The sequence below is a fragment of the Fulmarus glacialis genome, unplaced genomic scaffold, assembly GCF_000690835.1.
Source record: "Fulmarus glacialis isolate BGI_N327 unplaced genomic scaffold, ASM69083v1 scaffold27390, whole genome shotgun sequence".
In the NCBI taxonomy this organism is placed as follows: domain Eukaryota; kingdom Metazoa; phylum Chordata; class Aves; order Procellariiformes; family Procellariidae; genus Fulmarus; species Fulmarus glacialis.
Window position 1 is genome coordinate 25,278 of NW_009190021.1, and position 21,468 is coordinate 46,745.

General features: G+C 44.0%; 1 protein-coding gene across 1 annotated transcript; it reads right to left on the reverse strand.

Annotated features, from left to right (window-relative positions):
• Positions 1 to 290: 290 nt before the first annotated feature.
• LOC104081460 (autism susceptibility gene 2 protein-like) lies at positions 291 to 21,127 on the reverse strand (the record flags this gene model as incomplete). The annotated part of the gene is made up of 11 exons (XM_009584222.1): positions 291 to 1,802; positions 3,862 to 4,102; positions 5,125 to 5,208; positions 6,988 to 7,065; positions 11,191 to 11,323; positions 12,619 to 12,690; positions 13,572 to 13,601; positions 14,171 to 14,242; positions 17,644 to 17,739; positions 18,675 to 18,725; positions 20,913 to 21,127. Coding segments are annotated over 11 exons (2,306 nt in total), but the record flags the coding sequence as incomplete, so codon positions are not given.
• Between the last annotated feature and the right edge of the window lie 341 nt (positions 21,128 to 21,468).

Genomic DNA, 21,468 nt, shown 5'->3' on the forward strand with positions numbered 1-21,468 from the left:
CTGTAACTTCGGTTCCAAAGTACCAAGGTAAGTGATCAATTGGCCTCAGAAGGGAACCTCACAGTGGACTGTAAAACTACAGTATTTCCATAAATAATACTTTTAAGAAACCCTGGGTATTTTTTTCTTAAGGATCTGAGGCCTTTAAAATGCAAATTTAACTAAAAACAAAAGCAAAATTTCTTCTTTTTTTAAGTGAATAAAGAGCACAAAATTAAAAAAAATACAAATCCATTAAAAATGTTTCTCACATTTGGGAAAAAATGTACAAACTTGATATTTTTAACTCATTTTTTTTAGCACAGAAACAAAAAACAAAACCAAAAATCAATACCTATATATTAAATTCCCATTCTCAGCAACCTTCTTGTTGGAAAGTCTGCATCCCCGACCCCGTTATTTATGGAAATGTGCTTAACTTCTACAAATTTTACATTAAAAAAAAAAGTTTACAGCAGTGCATTTTGTAAAAGGTTTTTTTTTTCTTTTTTTTTCCTGTTTGTTTTTTTTTTTGTTTGTTTGTTTGTTTGTTTTATATACAGGCGAGTTTAAAATTCAATGTTGGGGACTATCGTGCCTCTACTTCTTTGGGGTTCCTAGAGGGGGAATAGTCCCTGGACTCTGAGTTTGTGAGTGGAGTAGTCCTGCGTGGGGAGGCAGGTCTGGTGCTGCTCGCTGGTACAAGAGGCGGTGGGGCGCTCAGCGCTGCAGTTGGTGGGTTCCTGTTTAAAATCCCATTGTGCATGGCAGTGGATGGACTCAGTCTGGGGTAATGCATCCCGCTTAAATGAGGCATGAAGGATGGCACGTGTGCCAGGTGACTTTCGATGGGGGACGAGTGCAAGTGGTGCATTCTGGCACGCTCAAGTTCTTCCCGTAAGTGCAAGCGCTCTCTTTCCTCCACTTGCCGCAACCGCTCCTGCTCTCGGCGGGCTTCAAGAAGGTTTTCATGGTTGTAGTCGTGTGGCTCCCTGTCTCTGTAAGAACGCTCATGGTCGTAAAATCCAGAGGTGGTAGGGAACCTATGGATAGGATCCGTCCGGAGCTGGAAGTCCATTCGACGGTGCAGGTCTAAGCTCCGGTAGGCATCACGCAATGGGTCCCTCATTGGGTCCCAAGAAAATCCGGGATGTGGCAGCCTCTCTCTTCCTGACAACGGATTCATGCCTATGAGCGGGGTCATCATTCTGCTGCGGTCCAGAACATTCATGTTGTTCATCTGGTGCACGCTGCCCATGGAGATGGGCATAGAGGCAGCCATCGAGTGAGGCAATGATAATCCATGCAAAGTAGGTGGTGGGGGATGCTCCACTGATCGGGAGTGCTGTGAAGGCTCAGACCCTACCACCAGCACGTCACTGTCTTCCTTCCTCTCCTCTTTGACTTTGATGTCATTCTTAATCTTCTGGAGGTCGCTGGGAAGCTCTGTCTTTCTCTCCATGTCCTTGCTCATTAGATTGGTAAGCTTCAAGCTCTCACTTAGTGCAGGTTTGCTGTATGGGGATACAGACTGGATTACTGGCTTTGTGTTATCCTCAGAGGGTCTTTTATCATGGCTTGGAGTTTCCTTCACTGGGGAACGGCTCTCTTTAATCTTGTGTTCTGCTATGGGCGGCTCTCTCAGCCGGTCAGGGTGCTCTCGCTCGGGTTCTTTGGACCTTTCCCTTTCACCGAGGCTAACCTGCCTGATGGGATCACTGGAGGTTTGGCTGTTGTTGCGGATGAGATTGCTTATCTGATGTGTCACTGGAGCCGATGCCGGTGAGGATCTGTTTGAATGTCTGTTTTTATCCATGAGGTCTCTGTAAAAAGAGAGAACATACATCCTTGGTTTTGTGTGAACAAACGTACATGTGATGCTAGACATGCATAGTGCTGTGTCTAGTTGTGTAATTCCAGATTCCTCAGAAAATGATTTGAAAAGCTCTGCGAGCATCAGCTATACCTGTGATGCAACACTAAAAGATATGCACTACCTGCCTTTACATACTACACAGAAAAAAAATGTTAAATGTGCACAAATTTGGGGACTAAATTGGGGATGCATTTGAAAGAACAGTATATTCAGCTTAAGAGAAAGACCACTTCACTGAGAAATGCAGGGAAACAAGAATTCTAGACAGCTGATTTTTTTTAGAAAGATGCTTATTGTGTGTTTATATATACATCCTGTTGCCAGACAATGATTTCTTGGCTGTAACACTCTTAACTCAGGTTCCTTTCCTAAAACATGCATCCAGGCACACAAAACAGAAGCCTACAGAAATGTATGCAGCTCCTTCACGAGACAGCCTCGTCGACTGGAAGCAGCCATAATATGATGCTTATTTTCCTATGGACCTGCGGGAGAGTTTTTGTTGTCGGCAGTTTTGTCAGGTAAGCTAGGTGCTTAAGGAAAGAAATCCCTGAAAACTGAGTGATTGACCTCCGTTTCAAGCGAACCTGCTATGAGGAACAAGGGGCTTGATGACAATGTCCATGGTTTAGAAAGAGCAGCATCAGAATAGGGTTTACATTTCTAACTGCACCCCTATCTCTGAGCAAGTCCATTAGTCACAGTTACTCCCACCTCTTTAAGAGGGGAATAAATAATGCTCACCTTTTAAAAGCACTTTGCTCTGAATGAGAGACACTTTAAATGCAAAGTATGATGGTGTGATTGAGAGAACTGCATTATGCAGCTGAGAGGCTCACTGATGCCTAAGTTTTATGCTGGGTTTGCTTTCGAGAGCCATAAGACCTGAGTGCTGAAAGCTGGAGGTATTTTGGGGAGTTCTGTAAGTATTTGTCCCTTATGATTACATTTGCTAACCCAGTTTTCTTCCTCTGCAGTAGTCCTGATTGCTGGTCAAGGATGTGGTTTATTAAAACCATGTCCAAACAGGGATGCTGGGGACAGCTTAAGCTGAATTAATAGAAATGTAATAGAGATGTTAACCCCTGTGTGAACACCCTTGAGAGTAAAGTAACCTTGGTTTGCAAATGAATTACACTAAAGCCAGGAAGGGAGCTTCCACCTGAACGACTGTCCATGCAAGGGTGTCAGACAATTTAACATTTAAAGCTAGATGATTTTCAGCCTATTGCTTCCATATAATCTTGTTCACAGACATTGCCTGAAGAGCTCATTAAAAGCACTCCAGGCAAACGACGAACCCCCTATCACTAGTCAAACACACACATCTAAGGCTTGCTGGCTGTTGTTGCCTACAAAGTAGCTGCCTGTTGGAGACAACTGGGCTCTGAAATATAAAGGGCTTTACAGCTTCAAAATCATATAAATGGAAGCTAATGAAGTATCTATAGCCCAGGTGACACAGTTTTGTCATCGTTAATAAGAGTTTGTCTACAATGCAATTTTTAAAATCAGTTTTGCTAATGGATTCATGCACACTGCTCCAGATACAGGCATTTGCATTTTTATCTCGTTAATGTCCAGCTAACTTTTGAATTCATCAGCATATCTGTACATTAATGAGAACTATGACTGTCTCCAAAGGACCCATCACAATGCTACCTTCATGATTTCAGAATATACAGCAATCCTAAAGCAGTTGCATTGAAAACAGCCAAGTATACCCTGAAAACACAGCGACACACTCATTTCCTCAGCCTGGTACTTTTTATTAACGTACTAGTAGAGGCTGGCTTACCGTATTTCCACAGAGGACAAATCCTAAAAAGCAAAGAGGGTTTTTTTGTGTTGCTACTACTTGTGCTTATCTGAGGGAGAGGCCTATCAGCTGCTTCAAAGACAAGCGACGTTTTGCTCTAAAGATGATTTTAAGATCAGAAAAATCAGGAAAAATATAGAGGAAAAAGGGGCCCAGAAGAAAGTGCTCAAAAGCACGCACTGCTTACCTCTCTTTGTCTCTGTCGTCTTTACTCAGAGAAAGGTCCCTCTTCTCGGGCTCTCGGTCCCGCTCTCTGTCTCTGTCATGGTTTGTCACTGAGGAGCTTCGCTCAGAGTCGGTAGGCTTGGGCCACTGTGGAGGTGTTGGGAAGGACGGCGGGGTCCGATGGAGTCTATTCCATGGCTCGTGGGGATTATTGAAATTCTGCAGGTTTGGGCCATCTTTGTGAGTAAAAATGTTGTTGTGGGCTAGAATAATGGCAGGGGGAGGAAGAGTTAAAAATAATTCAAACCAAATAATTACATACACATTTTGCACAATGCTAATCACAACCAGAACTGTCCTTTCAAGACTTTTTAATATGGAGCTAACGGTGCGGGGGGGGAGCTACTACCAGATGGACACAGATACCTCCCACACTGGGTGAAAGATCCACCCGCTTTTTTAAGGCTACTGGCAGAGGAAGCTTTAACTATACATCTGAGTAACTCAGAGATGACTGGAAATGCCCAGCTCCTCTTCTCCCCCCACCCCGGCAAGGGTTCCAGCATAAAAGCAATATTCTTCCTCAGCTCCCCTCCCTGGCACAAACTTTACTTTGTGGGTAGTTACAAGCAATCAGCTGCCTGCAGCTGAGGATTCAGGGACTTCTTTTGTTAAAGAAACCAGACTATTTGGTGGTATGTATGTGTGTGTATAAAAACAGAGCTTGGCTGTAGGCTTTTTAGAAAGCCTTGATTTTCCTCCATCAGTCTTCAACTGATTCCTGTTGCACCATGAGATGCAAAAGCATGCTCTCTTATGTGTGGCTCTCAAGCATGTCTTGCCTACAGGTAACATGTTTTTGAAGTAAAATAATTTCACACAGGTAATTTAAACTTCAGACAATGGTTACAGAGGGAGTCTACACGCTGAATTAGGAGAATTATCAATAGCTGTTCCACTGCACATCTTCGCCGTTGAAGGGTGTTACTTTAGATGCCCATAGGGACCCAGAGCTCAGTGGGGTCCTGCAGCTCTAGCACCCCTAGGAGCACACAAGGTACCAACCTTCAGCAGTGAGGAGACACAGAGCACAGCTAGTGATGTCTGTGACATGCAGAAAAGCTCCCACCGCAGAGACCTGGAAATCTTAGGTGCAGTGTTTTCAGATAGGAGAATGGAGGTTAGGAATTAAACTTCTTTAAAAACTACCACCAGCTGCTGTAAATATTAGCATGTGGCTTTTCTGGAAGGGATGTTTGTCTGCAGTAACCCAGCCAGTACTTACTCAGAGCATGACTGCCTAATCCTCCAAAGGCATTGCTGCCTAAGTTCCCAAGGCCGCTGAAGGTGCTTGACCTGCTAAATGGATCTGGAAAGGCAAACAGGGATTTAGCAGGCATTTAGCCAAGAATGTTGGAGAATGAAACGCACCCCTCCCCTTCTTAACAGTCTGAATCCAAGTAGGATTAGGCCAGACTTTAAGCTGATCCTTCTCATTGCAAGGTTCTTTGCACAGAAAATTCCCATCATGTTAAAATGGAGAAGGGATTCAGTGCTCACTCTGCAAACAGGTGCTGTAATAAACCTTTGTATGCCAGTCAGAGGGGAGCTAGAAATTAAGGTCTAATAGCTGAAATTAGGGTGGCTGCTGCTTCCTTATCAGTACTAATAGCAGAAGCATTGCAATTGCCTTGAAAGAAGAACCTCAGCAGGCTCCTTGGTCAGCATATTGAGGGGATGCATCGTTTCACTCTTATTTCTGTATACAACTTTCTACCCTCTTTGTAATAGTGCATAGAGACAGTCCTAAGCTAATTGCTATGGCATCCATCCTTACACCAACTAACTTTGGCCTGTTTGTGCCAAAATCCTCTCCCGTAACAATTTCCTTGATCCCAGTGGTGGTGGAAATGATAGCGTAGTCTTAGGAGCTACTATGACAAAGGGATGGAGGTTTGTATCCTTTGAGGCAAAAGATGAATCTTGTCTTTCCCAGTCAAGTACCTGACTATTTGACTACTGGCACTTGTCTTTTTATGAAGTTCTGCCTTTTTTTTTTCCTTCATTAAAAGCACCCATCATCAGAAGAGGTTCCTCTCTGAGTGGATAGCCCGACTCAGGTTTCTGCACTCCAGAGATGGCTGTGAGTTAAATTGTACCAGTGTACTTGTTTTCTTTCCTACTTTCCTGTCATCTCTAAACAACTCCTACTTCTGCCCACTGGCGTTTTGACTGTCCCTTTACAGTCTTTAACTTGCCATGTTACAGGAGGTTTGTTGCTCTCCACTTTCTCATGAATATCCTTATATTTAAAATACCAAGGCAAATAGCACAAATAGCTTGGATCTTTAGGCAAACAGCTATTTGCTTATTTACTTATTTTTAAATAGCTGTTCTTGCCCTTCCCCTTTGATATTAAGTAGTTGAGTGACTCTGTAGAGATACAGTTAATTTTGACAGAATGTTCAGGAATTGATGTAAATCTGGGTATTTGCAACAGAAAAAAAGTCTAGTAGGTCACGTGGCATGCCACATTTACTGATTGGTTGAGCGTTACTAAAACATTAATCAACAGAGCTTGAACTTTAATTGGCAATGAGCTGCTTGTGAGCTTCTAAAATGAGGAAATTTGAGAAAACCAGGCTCTACTTACTGCCAATTAGGAAACTGAAAGGCTGGCAAACTGTGCAGAGCAGCTATTTGCCAGGAACTGTTCACTGAACTTTATTCAAGAACTTAGCCAAGAACTTTCATAGGTGGGAAACGGTACGGGAGGAGCCCTTTTTAAGCTGTGGCTTGTTTGAGGTACCTTTGCATAAATTTCCCGTTTCCTTGGGCACATTCAGCAGCACAGAAGGGCTCTACAGGTCACATTTCAGCTCCTGTGCAGTGTCCCAGTGGTGACAGACTTGCCTGCTCTGCAATGCCCTCTTCTCTCGCAGGAGAGGGTCTGCTAATCCTGCCCCTCTCCTTTGGGGGAGAGCAGAGGCTGGCGTGGGTGGGAGGACTTCCTGGCTAGCTTCTGGTTCCTGAGACGGTTTAAGCCTCTCCCTCCCCTGGTGCTACAGTGCCTCAAGGCAGGACCACACGGGAAAGCCAGGAATGGCTCAGAGGTATGAAGGTGAAGGCAGGGTTTACTTACACTTACCTGCCAAGTGGTTAGTAGGCAGGAAACTGCTGTGATGAGGTGAAGGACCAAAGGGGGTGGTGGCTGGATGTGTCGCACCTGTGAGAACAAGGTCCCTTTTTAGTTCGGTGGCAAGTGACTGCTTGCATACACAGAGGTCGTGGCCATCACACTGAAGAACCAGATGCAAAGGCACAGGCCAGGTTTAAACACAGCAAAGGCAGGAGAAGATCCCAAACACCAGCCGAGCGAGCTACAGGCTGGATCTCTCTGAGTGCCCTTTAAAGGAGTCTGTGGCACTAGGAGGCAGGAGGAGACCTTGCACTGAGCGCTGCCCGCTCACCTGTAGTGATAAGGAAGTGAATCTCTTTGTCTGGCATTTTCAGTCATTACTCTGTGTTTACATTAAAAAGGGTCAGCCCAGGTTATGGGCCCAGACAGAAGGTGCCCAGAAGTGACTGATTAGAGTCTATATGAAACACCAGTTAATGACAAGCACGCAGGGAACATCAATCATGCCTCTCCCTTGAGAGCTCCATCTACGCTCTCACATCTGTCTCTGCATCCACCGGCTCCCCTCCTAGACACTGCTCATTGTATTTTTTTCCCTTTCCTCGACACCGCTCATTGCCACGGTGCCACGCTACCTTGTGGGAAAGGAGCACCACTGCTGAGTGCGCTGGATTACATTAGGTTGAGGCAAGGGGCAAGAATGGGCTGAAACAAGCCAGTCTGCCCTGTATTTCAAGGTGGACCAGGCTCGTGCAGAAAATTCTGCTCTCATTTCAGAGCAGAAAACGAGAGATTCGCCTCCTTCACGGGCAGACACATGCGAACCTGAATGGGCTTGCAACTGCAGCATGAAAAGCACGGGTGTTACCTGTCACTGGGATACATGTTTTTTGGAGGAAGATTAACTCCCATGTATCCTGCAAACGACAATATGTTTGGGCAATCTCGTGGGCCTGGCTTTTGCTGCCTAAGATTAGTACAGATGATTTTCAGGATACACCTGAAATCAGACCTTTTGAATATTTATGTTTCAGACGTGCGTGACAAAATGTTTCTGTGGCTCCAGTATTACACTGACAAGACCAGCCCTCTCCAACTGTTTAGACTGTGAATGTCCTTTTGGTGCCTCCTCCCTACCAGTACTTCCAACTACTGCAGACAAAGCAGAATTAGCAACCTATCATAACTTTCAGATGCTGCCTGGATGCAAAGACAACTTCTGCCTCCCTTGCAGAAAGCAAGACCTGCCATACCTGTGCATTAACTGTCTCGTTTTGTTAGAAAGTAGTAATTCCACACAATGACAGAAGCAGCACTTTCCTGAGGACATGTTAAGTCATGTGCAAAATAGACCAACACCTAAAAAGCTTTTCAGTGCTCTTGTCTCATATATTTTGTGGTAAAACGTTAACCTCCCTTAATACTGGGAAGAGTAACAGGTTGACTCTAGCAAACATCAGCAGCCATACTGGGCACGAACATGGGCTCTTCACTAACAGCTCACTTACCCAGTCACTGCTTTCTCAAGTGATAACTTTCTATTATAGAAAAGAGGATTATGATCCTTCTCCTCCCACCTGGCACTCCAGCTCTCCTGTCACCTTCAGCACAGACTTCTGCCTCGTCTGTGGCCCATACGAATTATTCCCACCAGTGGCATACCTGCTCTGGTAAGTTCCTGCCCCTCACCTCCAAGCCATATCAAATGCACGTTTCCACCATATATCATCAGTGCTGATAACACTGTGGAAGGTCACAGCAAAAGTGGGGGGAAACGGAGGGAAGAAATTAATATGCACAGGAGAAACTGCATCCCAAACAAAGACCAAACAGCATTTTACAAAGGCGCTGGTCAGTCCCTGACCTGGTCTTCCTTGGTGGCAGAGCCCAGTAACAGAAGGTCGTTGTAAAACACACTCGTGTCCAGAACATGAGCAGACTATAAAACCGGAGAGGGAGACAGTGCTGTGTGTCCCTCACCAGCTTGGGCACCACAAACCTAAGCAGCCAGAAAATGAGTTGAGGAAACTTAAGAGAGACCACAGCAACGAGACCTGGAGTTATCTATAAACATTCTGACTGCTCCAATGCTTCAAGACGGATGGAGACTGTCATCTTTCTAATCCTTTAAGATTTCAGAAGGTGTATAATGGATGGGAGATTTCTTCAAAGGAGACGGCTTACAAACTCAACTACACGGGCTGATAATAAAAAATCCTCCGGAGAAAGCCAGGAGCGGCATTGCAGGCTGTCAGGTAGTTATTAAATATAGCGTCTGCCAGGCAGCCGAACATCCGTCCTGAAGACAGGTGGCCCTAAGATAACTTATGTCTCCCACAGTAACTAGGCAATGCAGCAGAACCAATGATTCACATCAACTGCATGCTTGTTCGATAAGGTGAAAAGAATGCCTCAGATATTGCAGAGTAAAAGATTTATTCATCTATATATTACTGCTGCAATGTTTGTTCACTTTGATAGCACTCTTTACCTAGATTTACCGTGCGATGGCTTTTGTGATTAATATACTCACAGACAAGTTGCTGTAAGGTTGTTTATCTCTAGTGAAAGTTCTCTATTAATTTGCCTTCTTTAACGTTTCTATTCCAGACTATTTCCCCTCTTGCTTTTATGAATGGAAAAGCAAGCCATGCTTGCTTCGTTAAGAGAAAAAGCTCAAGATACCAACTGGTCTGGTGCCTTTCTGCCTGTTAGGGTAAACTCTGCTCTTCAGTAGCAAAACCATACATGAAACAAGATTCTTGTAATGACAACACAGGACAGACTGAGGACGGTGATAACGAAACAGCTGCCACAGGAAAACAGTCAGAGGTTTGTAAACAAGCTGTGCTTATGCATCCAAGCAGATGCAATAAATATCTTGGCCCCATACTATCAAAGTACCTTTACAGAGACCAAAATACAGGGTAGCATCCCACAATGTACAGCTAGTATCAGCACTGATTATACATGGTAGAAACGTGCATTTGATGTTAAGAATTTCCATCCACAGATAAGGGCAGAAAGACAGACTGAACCACTGGCGGAGTTCCTGAAGGCTATCTGATATCTGCGTTTGAAACTCAGTTCCCACGGAGGTTTCAGCTTGATCCTCATCTGCGGCTTTTCTGTCATGTTGGGGACAGAATTCAAAACATTTCTAACCTAATTCATTTCAACAAAGTTGAACCAAGGCTGAATATGACCATGTCTGCACTGAGTTACAATGAGAGCGCAATATTGCATCATAAAACTAGAGTAAAGTTAGGAAAGAAATTACATTATTTGCCAATGAATTACATACATAAAGAGCTAAGTTATATCTCATCAATTGATATAGCTCATTCAGAAGGCAGACTTTAGCATCTCAAACACAGAAAGAAAATCTGAAAAAGTCTAGGGGGAACAGAACAAAACCAACATTTGGTAGACGGACATCCACATGAATCCACAGTGACCTCTGAAACCACCATGTCAGAGTTGCAGTCTCCCATGGTCAGAGCCATCGAGAACAGCGCAGTGAAGCTTACTGCACTTTGGTAATTGCATTAATTGCAATTACTTCTCCAACAGATTGGAAAGTAATTGATCAATGTAAACTGTATTTAAGTCTGTGGTTTTTTTAAATTCAATATGCCATTTTAAGCCTTAGAGACTACTGGACTTCGTAACACATACGGGGGATTTTATATTTAAAAACCAAACACTTCACAAATACACCTTCTGTGATATTTTCAGTGCTGTTATTGAAGTTTTCCTTTTACAAAAAACCCTTGTTTTCAGAAAACAAACAGAAACGTGGTGAGTGGAGGAGCTGAGAAGAACAACATGGCAAATATAAAAGCATGAAAGAGATTGGGGCCACTTCCAATCCTGTGCAGTGGAAACATTTTCAAGTGTTTTGTCAAAATTGCTTTTAAAAATCACTCCATAGCCTATTAATCAGGCACGTAAGAACCAGCTGCACAGACCCGAATGTAAGAGCCATCTGCTGCAGGTCAGTGACGTGCAGAGGATCCTGCACTGGAGGCGGCGGCAGAGCCCAGCCCAGCGGCTCCGAGAGCCCCTCAGAGTCACAACAGTCGCCAGTGCCTCCACACCACTCTGCACCAGTCTTGCCTGCTTCAATTTTTGAGGCAGTGTAGGGGCACATGTTACATATAATGACTGTTTGGGTTTTTTTTTTTTCAACGAATGATGATCTTCCCTTACCTGTGGTAGAAAACAGAGGCCTAGCCAGATCTTGCGGATAATGGAAGCCTGGAAACACTCCAGGGGCCGGAGGTCTGCTGAACAGGTCAAGTTTACCACCTATCTCTAGCTTGTGGGGATCCAGCTGCATTTGCTGTCAAATGATATAAAAACAATCTCATTATACACTTCCTTTTTTGTGGGAGAAAAAGAGAGGGAGTTCAGGCTTACTCCTGCTTAGCCCTGCCAGGGAGAGTTAGTGAGAGTGACAGCAGCGTCTCTGGTCACGTACCGCAGTCGTGCTCTGACAGCATCTATAAGGCCGTTCTGCTCCACAGCCTCATGAATAAGGTCTGAAGTGAGCTCTCAGCCCCTCAGCACACACAGTGGAGCATGCAACATGATACACCGAGCGTGCTGCACCCCAGGGTCAGGCGGCGCTCTCAGCCTTACAAAAAATACTCTGCAGGCGGAAAGCTGCCGACAGAAGTCTTGAGAGCTCGGTGATGGACTCGTCTGTTTTGCTTCTCCAGTTTGGAAAGAGAGAGATGTTCCTAGACTATGCCCTTCCTGCAGCGAGTATAGCTCAGTATGCAGACAAGGAGCGAAGGATAAAGAAAAGTATGAGGCTCCTCCAGAGGCTATTTTTATCCTTCCCCTATAGAACTGAGCATGGTCAGAATGACACCTAAGTCACGTAAGTCCCTCAATAGCTTAAAGATTATATATTTGCTTATAAAAAAAAATGGACATATACCTCTTGTAGAGGCACTAATTACAATGCACCTACTTAAGCACTGAATAGTCTTCATTAATGGGACAAAAAACTACAGCAGGAGCTATGAAAAAAAAAAACACTACAGAAGTCCCGTTATCAGCTATTCTGCTTCCCACAGGGAGCTTCGAGCCTGTAACAGCACCCCAGCGTATCTATGTCTTGTTACCTCTTGAGTTTTAAACCCCCTCCCTCTGCCCATCATCACGGCAGTGCAGAAAGCCCAACAACCTCTAACACAACAACTATCAATCTGGTCGCCTGCTCTATGTTTTGTAGTATGTTCTTCACAGTATCGGTCATTTCATTATGAATGGGATAATACTCCATATTCCACAGGAGGTACTAGTACAGAAGGGAAATGACATTAAACACGTATGCTTTGTAAAAAAGATGGATTTGGGGCAAATTTACCCTCCCCCTCCCTTTCTTCCTCTCTTTCTGGCTGTGCACCTAGTATCTCCTGCTCATTTTGCTACCCTTCAACCCAGCTCCTTTGCCCTCAGATAAACTTTATGGTTGCTACAATAAATGTTAAAGGATTGAAAGTGTTAGTTAATCAATACAGGCAAGCTTGAGAATCACCAACAGTAACTGCTTCCTGCTCACTACTCACTAAAATATAATCTGTAAGCCAAAAGACTTGGCTTTGTTCCAGAAACCGGCTGAATTACCTTTATCTTTTGCTGGTGATGGTAGATCTGCCAGGCGATCTGTACATGAACCGCACACCACTTCCCGGGTTTCTGCAATGGAAAGCACAAGAATTTAGATTAATTTATACGTTAGCAATCTACATAAGATAGAACGTTTCATTTCCCTTACTGTCAAACAGTCAGCTAAGCAATGAGAAAGGCTGATTACTAAAAGGCACAATAGGTGATCAACATTTTTTTCTGCACTGCAGCAGATGCTGTTTAAATTAAGGAAACAAACAGGAAGAATGTGGGATGTGGGATATCTTCCTCATCTCATGGAGACCTGAGATTCCTGCCTTATTCCTTCCTACTTGCACTCCCCCCTTCATAAATCGAAATAAATAGCAGCAAAGAACAGTATGCCACGTTTAAGAGAAAGCAACTAATAGTTAACAGTTCTGTTTCTGAAAAGAGCCCTGTTCATTCATCCCTGCTGCACTGCAGGCTAAGTCATGCGTGGTTATTATGGCTACTTGCATTTAGGGAGGAAAAGGGCAGGGACAAACAATCACCAGGGATGAGCAGTGCCACAGCTGAACGAGTTACTGTTTTTCAGCTGAGCTGCGGTACTCACTGTAGGGTGTTTTTGTGGAACATCAGAAACACAAATAAAACACATTGACCTAAGCCACCACGAATCTGATCACTGGTGAATGTCTGTCCATGCTCACAGTCATTTATTTCTGTGACCCTTATTTCATATTGTGGACTATTAATGCACATAAATGGATGCAAAATAGGGTTGGGATTCAACCTAAACGTTATTAATCAGAAGCAGCTAAGAGCTAACTATGACATTTTGCTTTAAATAAAGGATGAGTGTGAAATTTTCTACTGGACATGTTAAATTTCAAAAACACATGCACAATATTTGAAGCGTGTGTGTGTGTATATATACGTATATAAAATCCCCCACAAACCTTACTTACTCTTACTGGAGGCCTATAAGGGTCTGACACCTATGGAAAAAGCAGAAATAAAACAATCACTCTTTCTAAAACTAGCCAATATACAGAAAGGTGGGGAACTTCCTTCCTTGGAACAAGTAAAAGCATTTAGAAAGCAATGTTCCAGAGAAGTCCCCTGTGACGCGGGAAACCTAAAAGGCTTAAAGAAGGCTTAAAACTTCTCTTTCATTCCTTGCACAAAACTCAGCAGAATTTTATGATAAACAAAGCAGCTTCACGCCAGCAACTGAACAGTTCAGTGCTTTTCTGAACCTTATAATCGTTCTGAAATGGAGTGCATAAAACTACTCTCCAAGCAATGCTTAGGGGAAAGACCTTGAAGGGGTTTCCTGCCCCATTTCCCTTTGACTTTGTTTAAAGAAGTCAATACATCCCTTTATATTCACGACTGGTGGAGGCTACTGTTGTCTCACCAGAAAAAGAAACTTCTGTCCTGACTGCACATTTCCGAGTCTAGAAGGCCAATTTGCTCACCAGCTGCTCTCTTTTTTTTATGAGCAATCACTGTGTTTACTGTAAATCCAGATAAGCTGAAAGGAAGGGTATATATTGTTGCCTACCCCTGGAGTCTTCTGCAGCAGTGTATGGTGGACTGTGCCTGGTCTACCTGCTACATCAATAGGGTTTGAAGTCTGAAAGACAAGAATAGAGCGTGAATAATACTGTATCATACCAGCGGTACATTTAACATCTCTATCTGATGTTAACGGCATTAATTAGTCCATGTTTGTACTGTGCTTTGAACACGCATATTGCTACATTAGTGCTAAATGTTATCTCTTACTGACAGCCAACAGCATTTAACCACCATGTCATCTATTATTATTTAGCAGCAGTAACAGTATTACAGGCAGCACCCCTAAGCCCCATTGAAATCACAACCCCATTGTGCTATGCAGTATGCAAGTGGATGGGAAAAGACAGTCCCTGCCCCCCAAGCTTATTCTTTAGACAAAACAGGCAGGCAGTAGGAGAGAGAATGAGAGAGGTGGACTGACTCCCTCCACGTTTCAGGCAGCAACCAGTACAGCAGTCAGGAACAGAACAACTCAAGCATCCTAGTCCCATATTCCACCTATAGGACCACGGCCACTCTCCGACTGGGGCTAGATAACACAACGGCTAAAATGGCAACAGCCCATCTATTTGCTTCGACAAGGCAAAATGAGAAACCTTAGAAGGTGCTTGTGGGTCTTTTATAGCTTTGCGTTGTTTATCCCATCATTTTCCAGCAAGAATTAAACACCTCATTGAATGAATCCCTGTTCTTCCTCCTCCTCCGGATCCCACCTGTTGCCCTGTCCTAGACGATCCCCAAGAACTCGTTCGTCTTCTCACTCTGGCATTCATCCATCTCCCACTCCCAGAGCAACTGCACCTGGTGCCTCCGCGCAGCTGAGTGCAGAGGGGTTAAACCTCATTCCCCAGGAGATTATTTCACTCACATTTTAGGTCAAATTACAGTAGATTTCAAACAGTCAAACTGTACGAGGAATGAGTAAAATCATGGGTGTGGGAGGAAAGATAGGTTTTAATTTGTCTAAGGCTACGTAACTTCCAGACTTATTAAAAAGAGAATTCTCGTGTGTGTGTGTAGGTAAGTCAACGAACTCCCCAGGCAGATTTGTGCTCTCAGGGCCTGTCTGACAGCTGAGGTATATATAAGGTGGCAAATAAGTTACAGCTATCATACAGGCAAGAGCTTTAAGATCACAACATGTTAATAGCATGGTGTCATCCTGTCCCTTTGTCCCCTGGAGAAAGATGTGAATGCTTCCTCTGGCAAAGTAAACTGAGTACTTCTGACCTTTTCAAGTTCTTAGCTTGTGAGAAATGGCCTTCGGGAAACTCACTGAGAAGTTTACCGTCAGCCTGGATTTATGTGCAGTGGATTTACATGCACAGCTGTAGGGAACTGACATGGGAAGGGGAAAAACAAAACTGAGACCTCTGCTTTGGAAAGCAAGAAGTGCAGGATTCGGTGTGCCAAAACCAAGTCATCAGGTCTGTAGTGATTATGAAGGCTTTAGTCAAACAGCTTGGGAGGGAGAGAGCATGGAAAAATGATGCAGCAACGAAGACTAGAGTGGCTTTGCCCAGCAGTTCAGCTCTGTCTTCTCTAGGAAACTGGAAAATAATGTGCCAAAGCAGCAGATCCATTTTTCAACCTATTCCTCTTTTTTTCAGATGTTAGACTGCATGTAAATACAGCACCGTCCAGAGATCAAGTGATGTAAGTGATTAACCATGGCACCAGAATGTGACCTTGCGCCGCTTAACTCAAGCTAGCAAATGTTCTATGTATCTACCATTAAAATGAATTAAAAGCCAGTTATAATACAGCACTAAGAACTGTTTAAAAATGTAAAGGGTCTGTGCTCACTTCTTCTTTCTTGCTTTGTAACTGCTTCTCTTTGGTCTAATGGTATTTTACAGTGAGATGGTATCTATAAAGCTCTGTAATGAAGATGGAAACCAGAAGAGCATGCTATTGGTGTATCAGAAGCTTCTCATTAACAGTAGCCTTATGGCAAAACTGAACCCTAACTTCACATTAGCAAAATTTTGCCAATTCCACCTTACTTCTGCAGCTCCTTTTCTTGGAAAGTCAAGTTCACACCCTGAAACTTGGGGTCTGTAGGGACCCCCTGGCATCCCTTGCAAGAATAGCAACAATTAACACTGGCGGACAAACTCCATCAACGACAGCTATGTTCCGTCCCTCCTGCTCCCTCTGCTTAGATGCAACTGCTCCTCTTCTACGCCTGTAGCCACTACATACAGAACTCTTGTTGAAAAAAGCCATTTTAGAGTCTTTGCTATTTCTAATGTGTCCAGAAAATAAAATAATGTAAAGGATCCGATGGGCACTGAGGAAATACTCCAGCTTCCACTAAAAAAATTAAGTGGGAAGGTTTGTAAGAGGCCTTATTTGCAGTAGTTGCTAATTACTGACTTCCACTGACGTCAGTGAGATTGCTGAGGGAAGCACACCCCACAGCCCTGCTTGGTATGGTTATGGAAATGACCTTCCAAATGCAAACAGAAACGGGCTGGCTACAGTGCTGGTCCTTCGAGTCTTCTAACATAGTAGCAGAGTTCTATGGAAATGCAGTTCAAGACAAGAAATCTCTAAAATTAGAGTATGTAAGGAAGCTAAACACGTTGCCTTACAAATGGAGTAAACGCTCCATTTTCAAACAAATGCTATATAGATATAACGCATCTTTCTTGTTTGGAGGGATTTAACAGCTTCTGTACCTTTAAAAATAGTTAATAAAAAGAACAAGTCTGAGAGGAAAAAAAAAAGCAGTGCACACCACAGAATTCATAAAAAATGGTGGTTATCATGGCAACATTTCCAAATGCCAATCAGTGCTAGTTGTAATGATATGTTACAGCTGCAGTGCACCTTTCAAACACACTATCTCAAAGAAGCTTGCAGGCATTAATCAACCCTTATAAAACCCACAGCAAGATAACTTTATAGATGAGGAAGCTGAGGAACAGATTTAAGCGGCTTGCCCAAGGTCAGACAGTGTCGGAACTGGGAATAAAAATTCAGCTCCTTCAAATTGCTCTACCCATTTACAGCAGTCTCCCCCTATTGTTCCCACACTTGTACAGTCAATTTATCATTTTTTTTCTGGGAATAAACACAGTTTATCTTTTGCAATCTCAGACCGTTAAATTTATAAAATGATTTGAGCCTCATCAGTCTATTATTAGCTGTAAATATTTCAATCAACTAATGCATTTGACTGCATGCTTCTCCTCCAGTTTCAGTTGACCTCCCAAGTGAAACACTGTATCCTTTTCCAAGGAACAATCTGTAGTGCCAAGAGAAAATTTCTGCTAAAGTGTTGGCTGCTTTGTGCAGAGGATGCTCACAGATCTTTGGGGTGATCGCTTCCAAGCCTGTGCTGCACTTCTGCTAGTTAAATCATGTGCTACAAAATCACCAGAGACACGACTCTGAATACAGTTTCTCTCCCAGCAAAAGAACAAAGCCTTCATAAGAAGAAGTTTGTACCTTCGGTTGAAATGCTCCCTGAAGTGACCCAAAGGGACCTGAATGTGGAAGCATGGGTGGCATTCCAGGCATTGCTGGAGGATAGGTTGGAAAGAACTACAAAAGAAAAAGAGATGCTTATGTCACAGGACAACTTGAACAATAATGGAGGTAGGTGCCAAGCCTGGCACATACAAAAATAGGACTGTGTTGAACGAGTGCCACAGTGAAAATACACACTAAATTTGCTTTCAAAATTTTTAAGAGCAAAGCCAAAACTTGGAAAATGCGCTCATCTGATGAATTTTCTAGATAGTGCTGAACAAGTGTGCCTTCAAAATTTGTGGACTATTGCAGGAAGCACAGAGCATTCACCATTTTTAGAGGAATCGGAATAATTTGGGGTTTATGTTCACTTTTGCTTAACTTTGCATTTTTGTGCAGTAGCAAACAAACTGATCCTGTTTTGAAATGTGACCTGCTTTAATTTTCAAAGCAAAAAAGAACCACAAGATGCTGCACTGCACACTAACCACAGGCAACATGCACGCCACCTTGTAGTTGTGTAGGTTGGGTTAAGTTTTGCTTAGGCCTCTCCTGAGCACATACAGCAGTTTTACAAGTCCCAAAACATGTAGTTTTTGTGCTTTGGAGCAGTGGGGAGCACCAGGAAGAAACGACCAGTCTGACTTACTCCTGTGACCTGAGCAAAATCTTGTGAAAAAGCCATGCACTCCGGGCTGCTGCACTGTGAGAAGCACCAGCTGCAAAGATACTGCAATGACCACTGAATTAGCAATTTCTGCGCATTCCCTGCCAGCCCGGGCACAGCAATATAGAGCCACAGCAGCAAAAATGCAGTAGACAAAGATTTAAAAAAAAAAAAAAAGCCCAAAGAAAATTCTGTACCTTAAAAAAAAAAAAAAACAACAAGACGGAAAAAGAGCTTTAGGAATGAATGAATCAAAACACTACTGATCAATCGAAAACAAGCAAAAGAAGTGCAAGCAGAACCATTAACAAAGACACCACCTAGAAAGGTAAGCACTCACGTTGGAATGTCGAAAGTAAGGGTTGTCTAATTTGGGAGCGTACTTGTCAAACTGGAAAGAAAAGAGAAAAAAAAAGGAAAGAGGTGAGTTTGGTTTCAGCAGTAGCGGACACATCAGGATTTCAACACAGACAAATAATCATGGCCCGTTTGTACAGCATTTAACAGAGCAGAACTGACTGGTTATTCCATACTCGCTCATCAGGGAGCTGACTGATTTCCCAAAGCTAACGGAGATGGAAAGGCGCTAGCCCTGCGCTGGGTGCTGCCGAGTCTCACTGCAGAACCCTGTTTGCAGGCACTACGTGAAAAGGTTCCTTCACTATGAAGAGAGCAGTCCTGATACATGCAGCGCAGCGAAACACAGGGAAGTTCAGCTCCAGGTCTACATCTGGGATCTGCCCCTGGAGCACTGAACTAGATCACAGACTAGAAGGTAGGGAACGTTTTCCATTAGACCCCAACGTCTACTTTGGGGCAACCAATACCAATTCCCCGTTTTCTGGGTTCCTGTAAGTGCCAAAATCATTTGGAAAAGGGCTTAGTCGCTTTAGATGTGATGCACAAATCTCTATAAATTCCCCCGCCCCTGCAAAAGAGAGAGCACCCCAGAGAAAAGGTGATGGTTAACCTTTTCCGTTCCAGCATGGGGTTTTAACACCTCCATGTGTGCAGTCTGTGCCCCATATTTACTTTTATGACCATTTGTCCTGTACCACCGTGGAAGCAAAACCGAAGCATATACACATTGCATTTTTGAACAGTATGTACGTTCTGCTGGGGAGGAGGGAGCGGGGAAGAAGGCAGGGAAGGGAGCTGTAGGACCCCATGAAAAGCTGCTTATTTGTCAAGTCAGCTGCTGTTTCACACTCCTCTATGTGCAGGAGAGTAGATTTGTAATTTCATTAATTACAGTTATTACTGGAGCCGTGTCCCCTCCAGTGTAAATACCATAAATTACCAAACACATGCAGCTGTAAATTTCAACACTCTTCTCTGGCACTGGGATTAGCAGACCTGATCTAGTGGAATATAAGAAGATGTGAGTGAAATATAACAAAAGAGCCTTCAAGCTGTTTTTGCTATGAAGGCTGACATCAACGGGCACGGGTGGGAGGGGAGGGAGCTGTTCGCAGGATCGGGTATCAGGATTCTTAAATAACACAGGAGGTTTCTGAGAAAAGTTTCAAGATTGTTTTACACAGACCAACAAAAGAAGGGAAGGTGTTTACATATGAGTACATTGAGCAAACACCTGGGGCTGGATTTTGGGTGGATGATATTACTTTTAATTGTCTCGCTGCTAAGCAGATTACAATCCAAGAATGTCATCAGGCAGTTAGCAGTGGGAAAGAAAAGTGAGAAACATTATGCTCCTTGAGTTCTTGGTAGTTCTTCCCAAATGCTGCTTTTGCTAGCCTTAGCAGAAGAGGGCTGTTTCTACATTTTGGACACAGTGTGAAACTGAGAGGGGAAAAAAGCTGAATCTTGTTCTTTCAATCTCACAAAGTAATTGCCAGAAATGAGGAGAGAGTGCGTTTTAAAGTACTGACAAAATCCATTTGTAGCACATCTCTAACAATTTTGTAACAGCAAAGTCCCGTTGTGCTACAAGCAAATTCAATGGCAAAACGCTAATGCTTATTACACGGCCAGGAGGATCTCTCCCACAAGAAGAACCAGCCACACACAAATTAGTGCTTGTTGATATAATCAAATAATAAATGCCAAAATCGATATAGATTAGGGAATTAGGAGGAAGAGGGACAAAACTCGTATCAGATGAGATGCTGCACTATTGTGAGAGCTCCAGGTAAGCAAGTACAGTCTGCCCCGCAACGAACAGTTGTGAGGACTGCGTTTGGTACTGGAGGCCACCGATCTTGTGGCATCCTTGTTGGTGTGTTTTGGTGTGTCATGGCACCTGGCTCTGGGAAAGGGGAAATAGAAATACACAGCAGGACACACGAACAGGGAAACCGAAGGGACTCTGGACTTGTCTCCTGGGTGCAGTATCTGCTCATGGTAGCAGCGTGGGGGACCTGGAGGCTCGGTGTGGAGGCTCTGGATGGAAAGGGGGTCCCTTCGGGAGTGCTGGGCCTGTCTCTCCAGGGCGGAAGAGCAGGGACAGCACGCCTGGCTGAAATGAAGAGGACTGGGTTTTGTTTGACAAGAGTGGGTTAGGCTTTTTGACCAGAGATGCTCTACTTATCCTCACATTTTGGGCTGGGGTACGCACCATGGGAGGTGCAGAGGGCGGCATGAGCGGCGTCTGGGGCAAGCTGGATGGAAAAGGAGTGAATGTGTGCTGGTGGGTGTGTTGGTGCTGATGCGTGTGTTGGTGCTGGTGAAACTCCGCTCTCAGCAGCGGCACCGGGCCAAGTGAGGCAGCGGCCCGGTCCGAACTCTGAACCAAAAACCGGTTGTTCAGCTCTTGCCTGAGCAGTTCGTGATCTAGAGGAGAGAGAGAGAGAAAAAAAAAAGACACAGAGGCCCGTGGGCCTGTGAGTACCACAAAGACGGAGGAGAAAGAGTCAATATTCACCTGGCATTCCCTGTTTCTGCAGGTCATGCTGTGGTGGTTTTCTACGTGAGGACTCATTGGTGGAGGTAAGAGAGATGCCTGTGACAAAGTACCAATCAGAATCCCCGAATGAGGCTGGCAATACATGATTGGTTGGTTGAATGATATCAACAGGCTGGTATCTAAAGACAAGAGAGAACACCATGAGTCATCACAGCAGAAAACATCATTGGGGGCGTCAGCAAGCATCCGCCCCCGGCCCCCCGCCCGC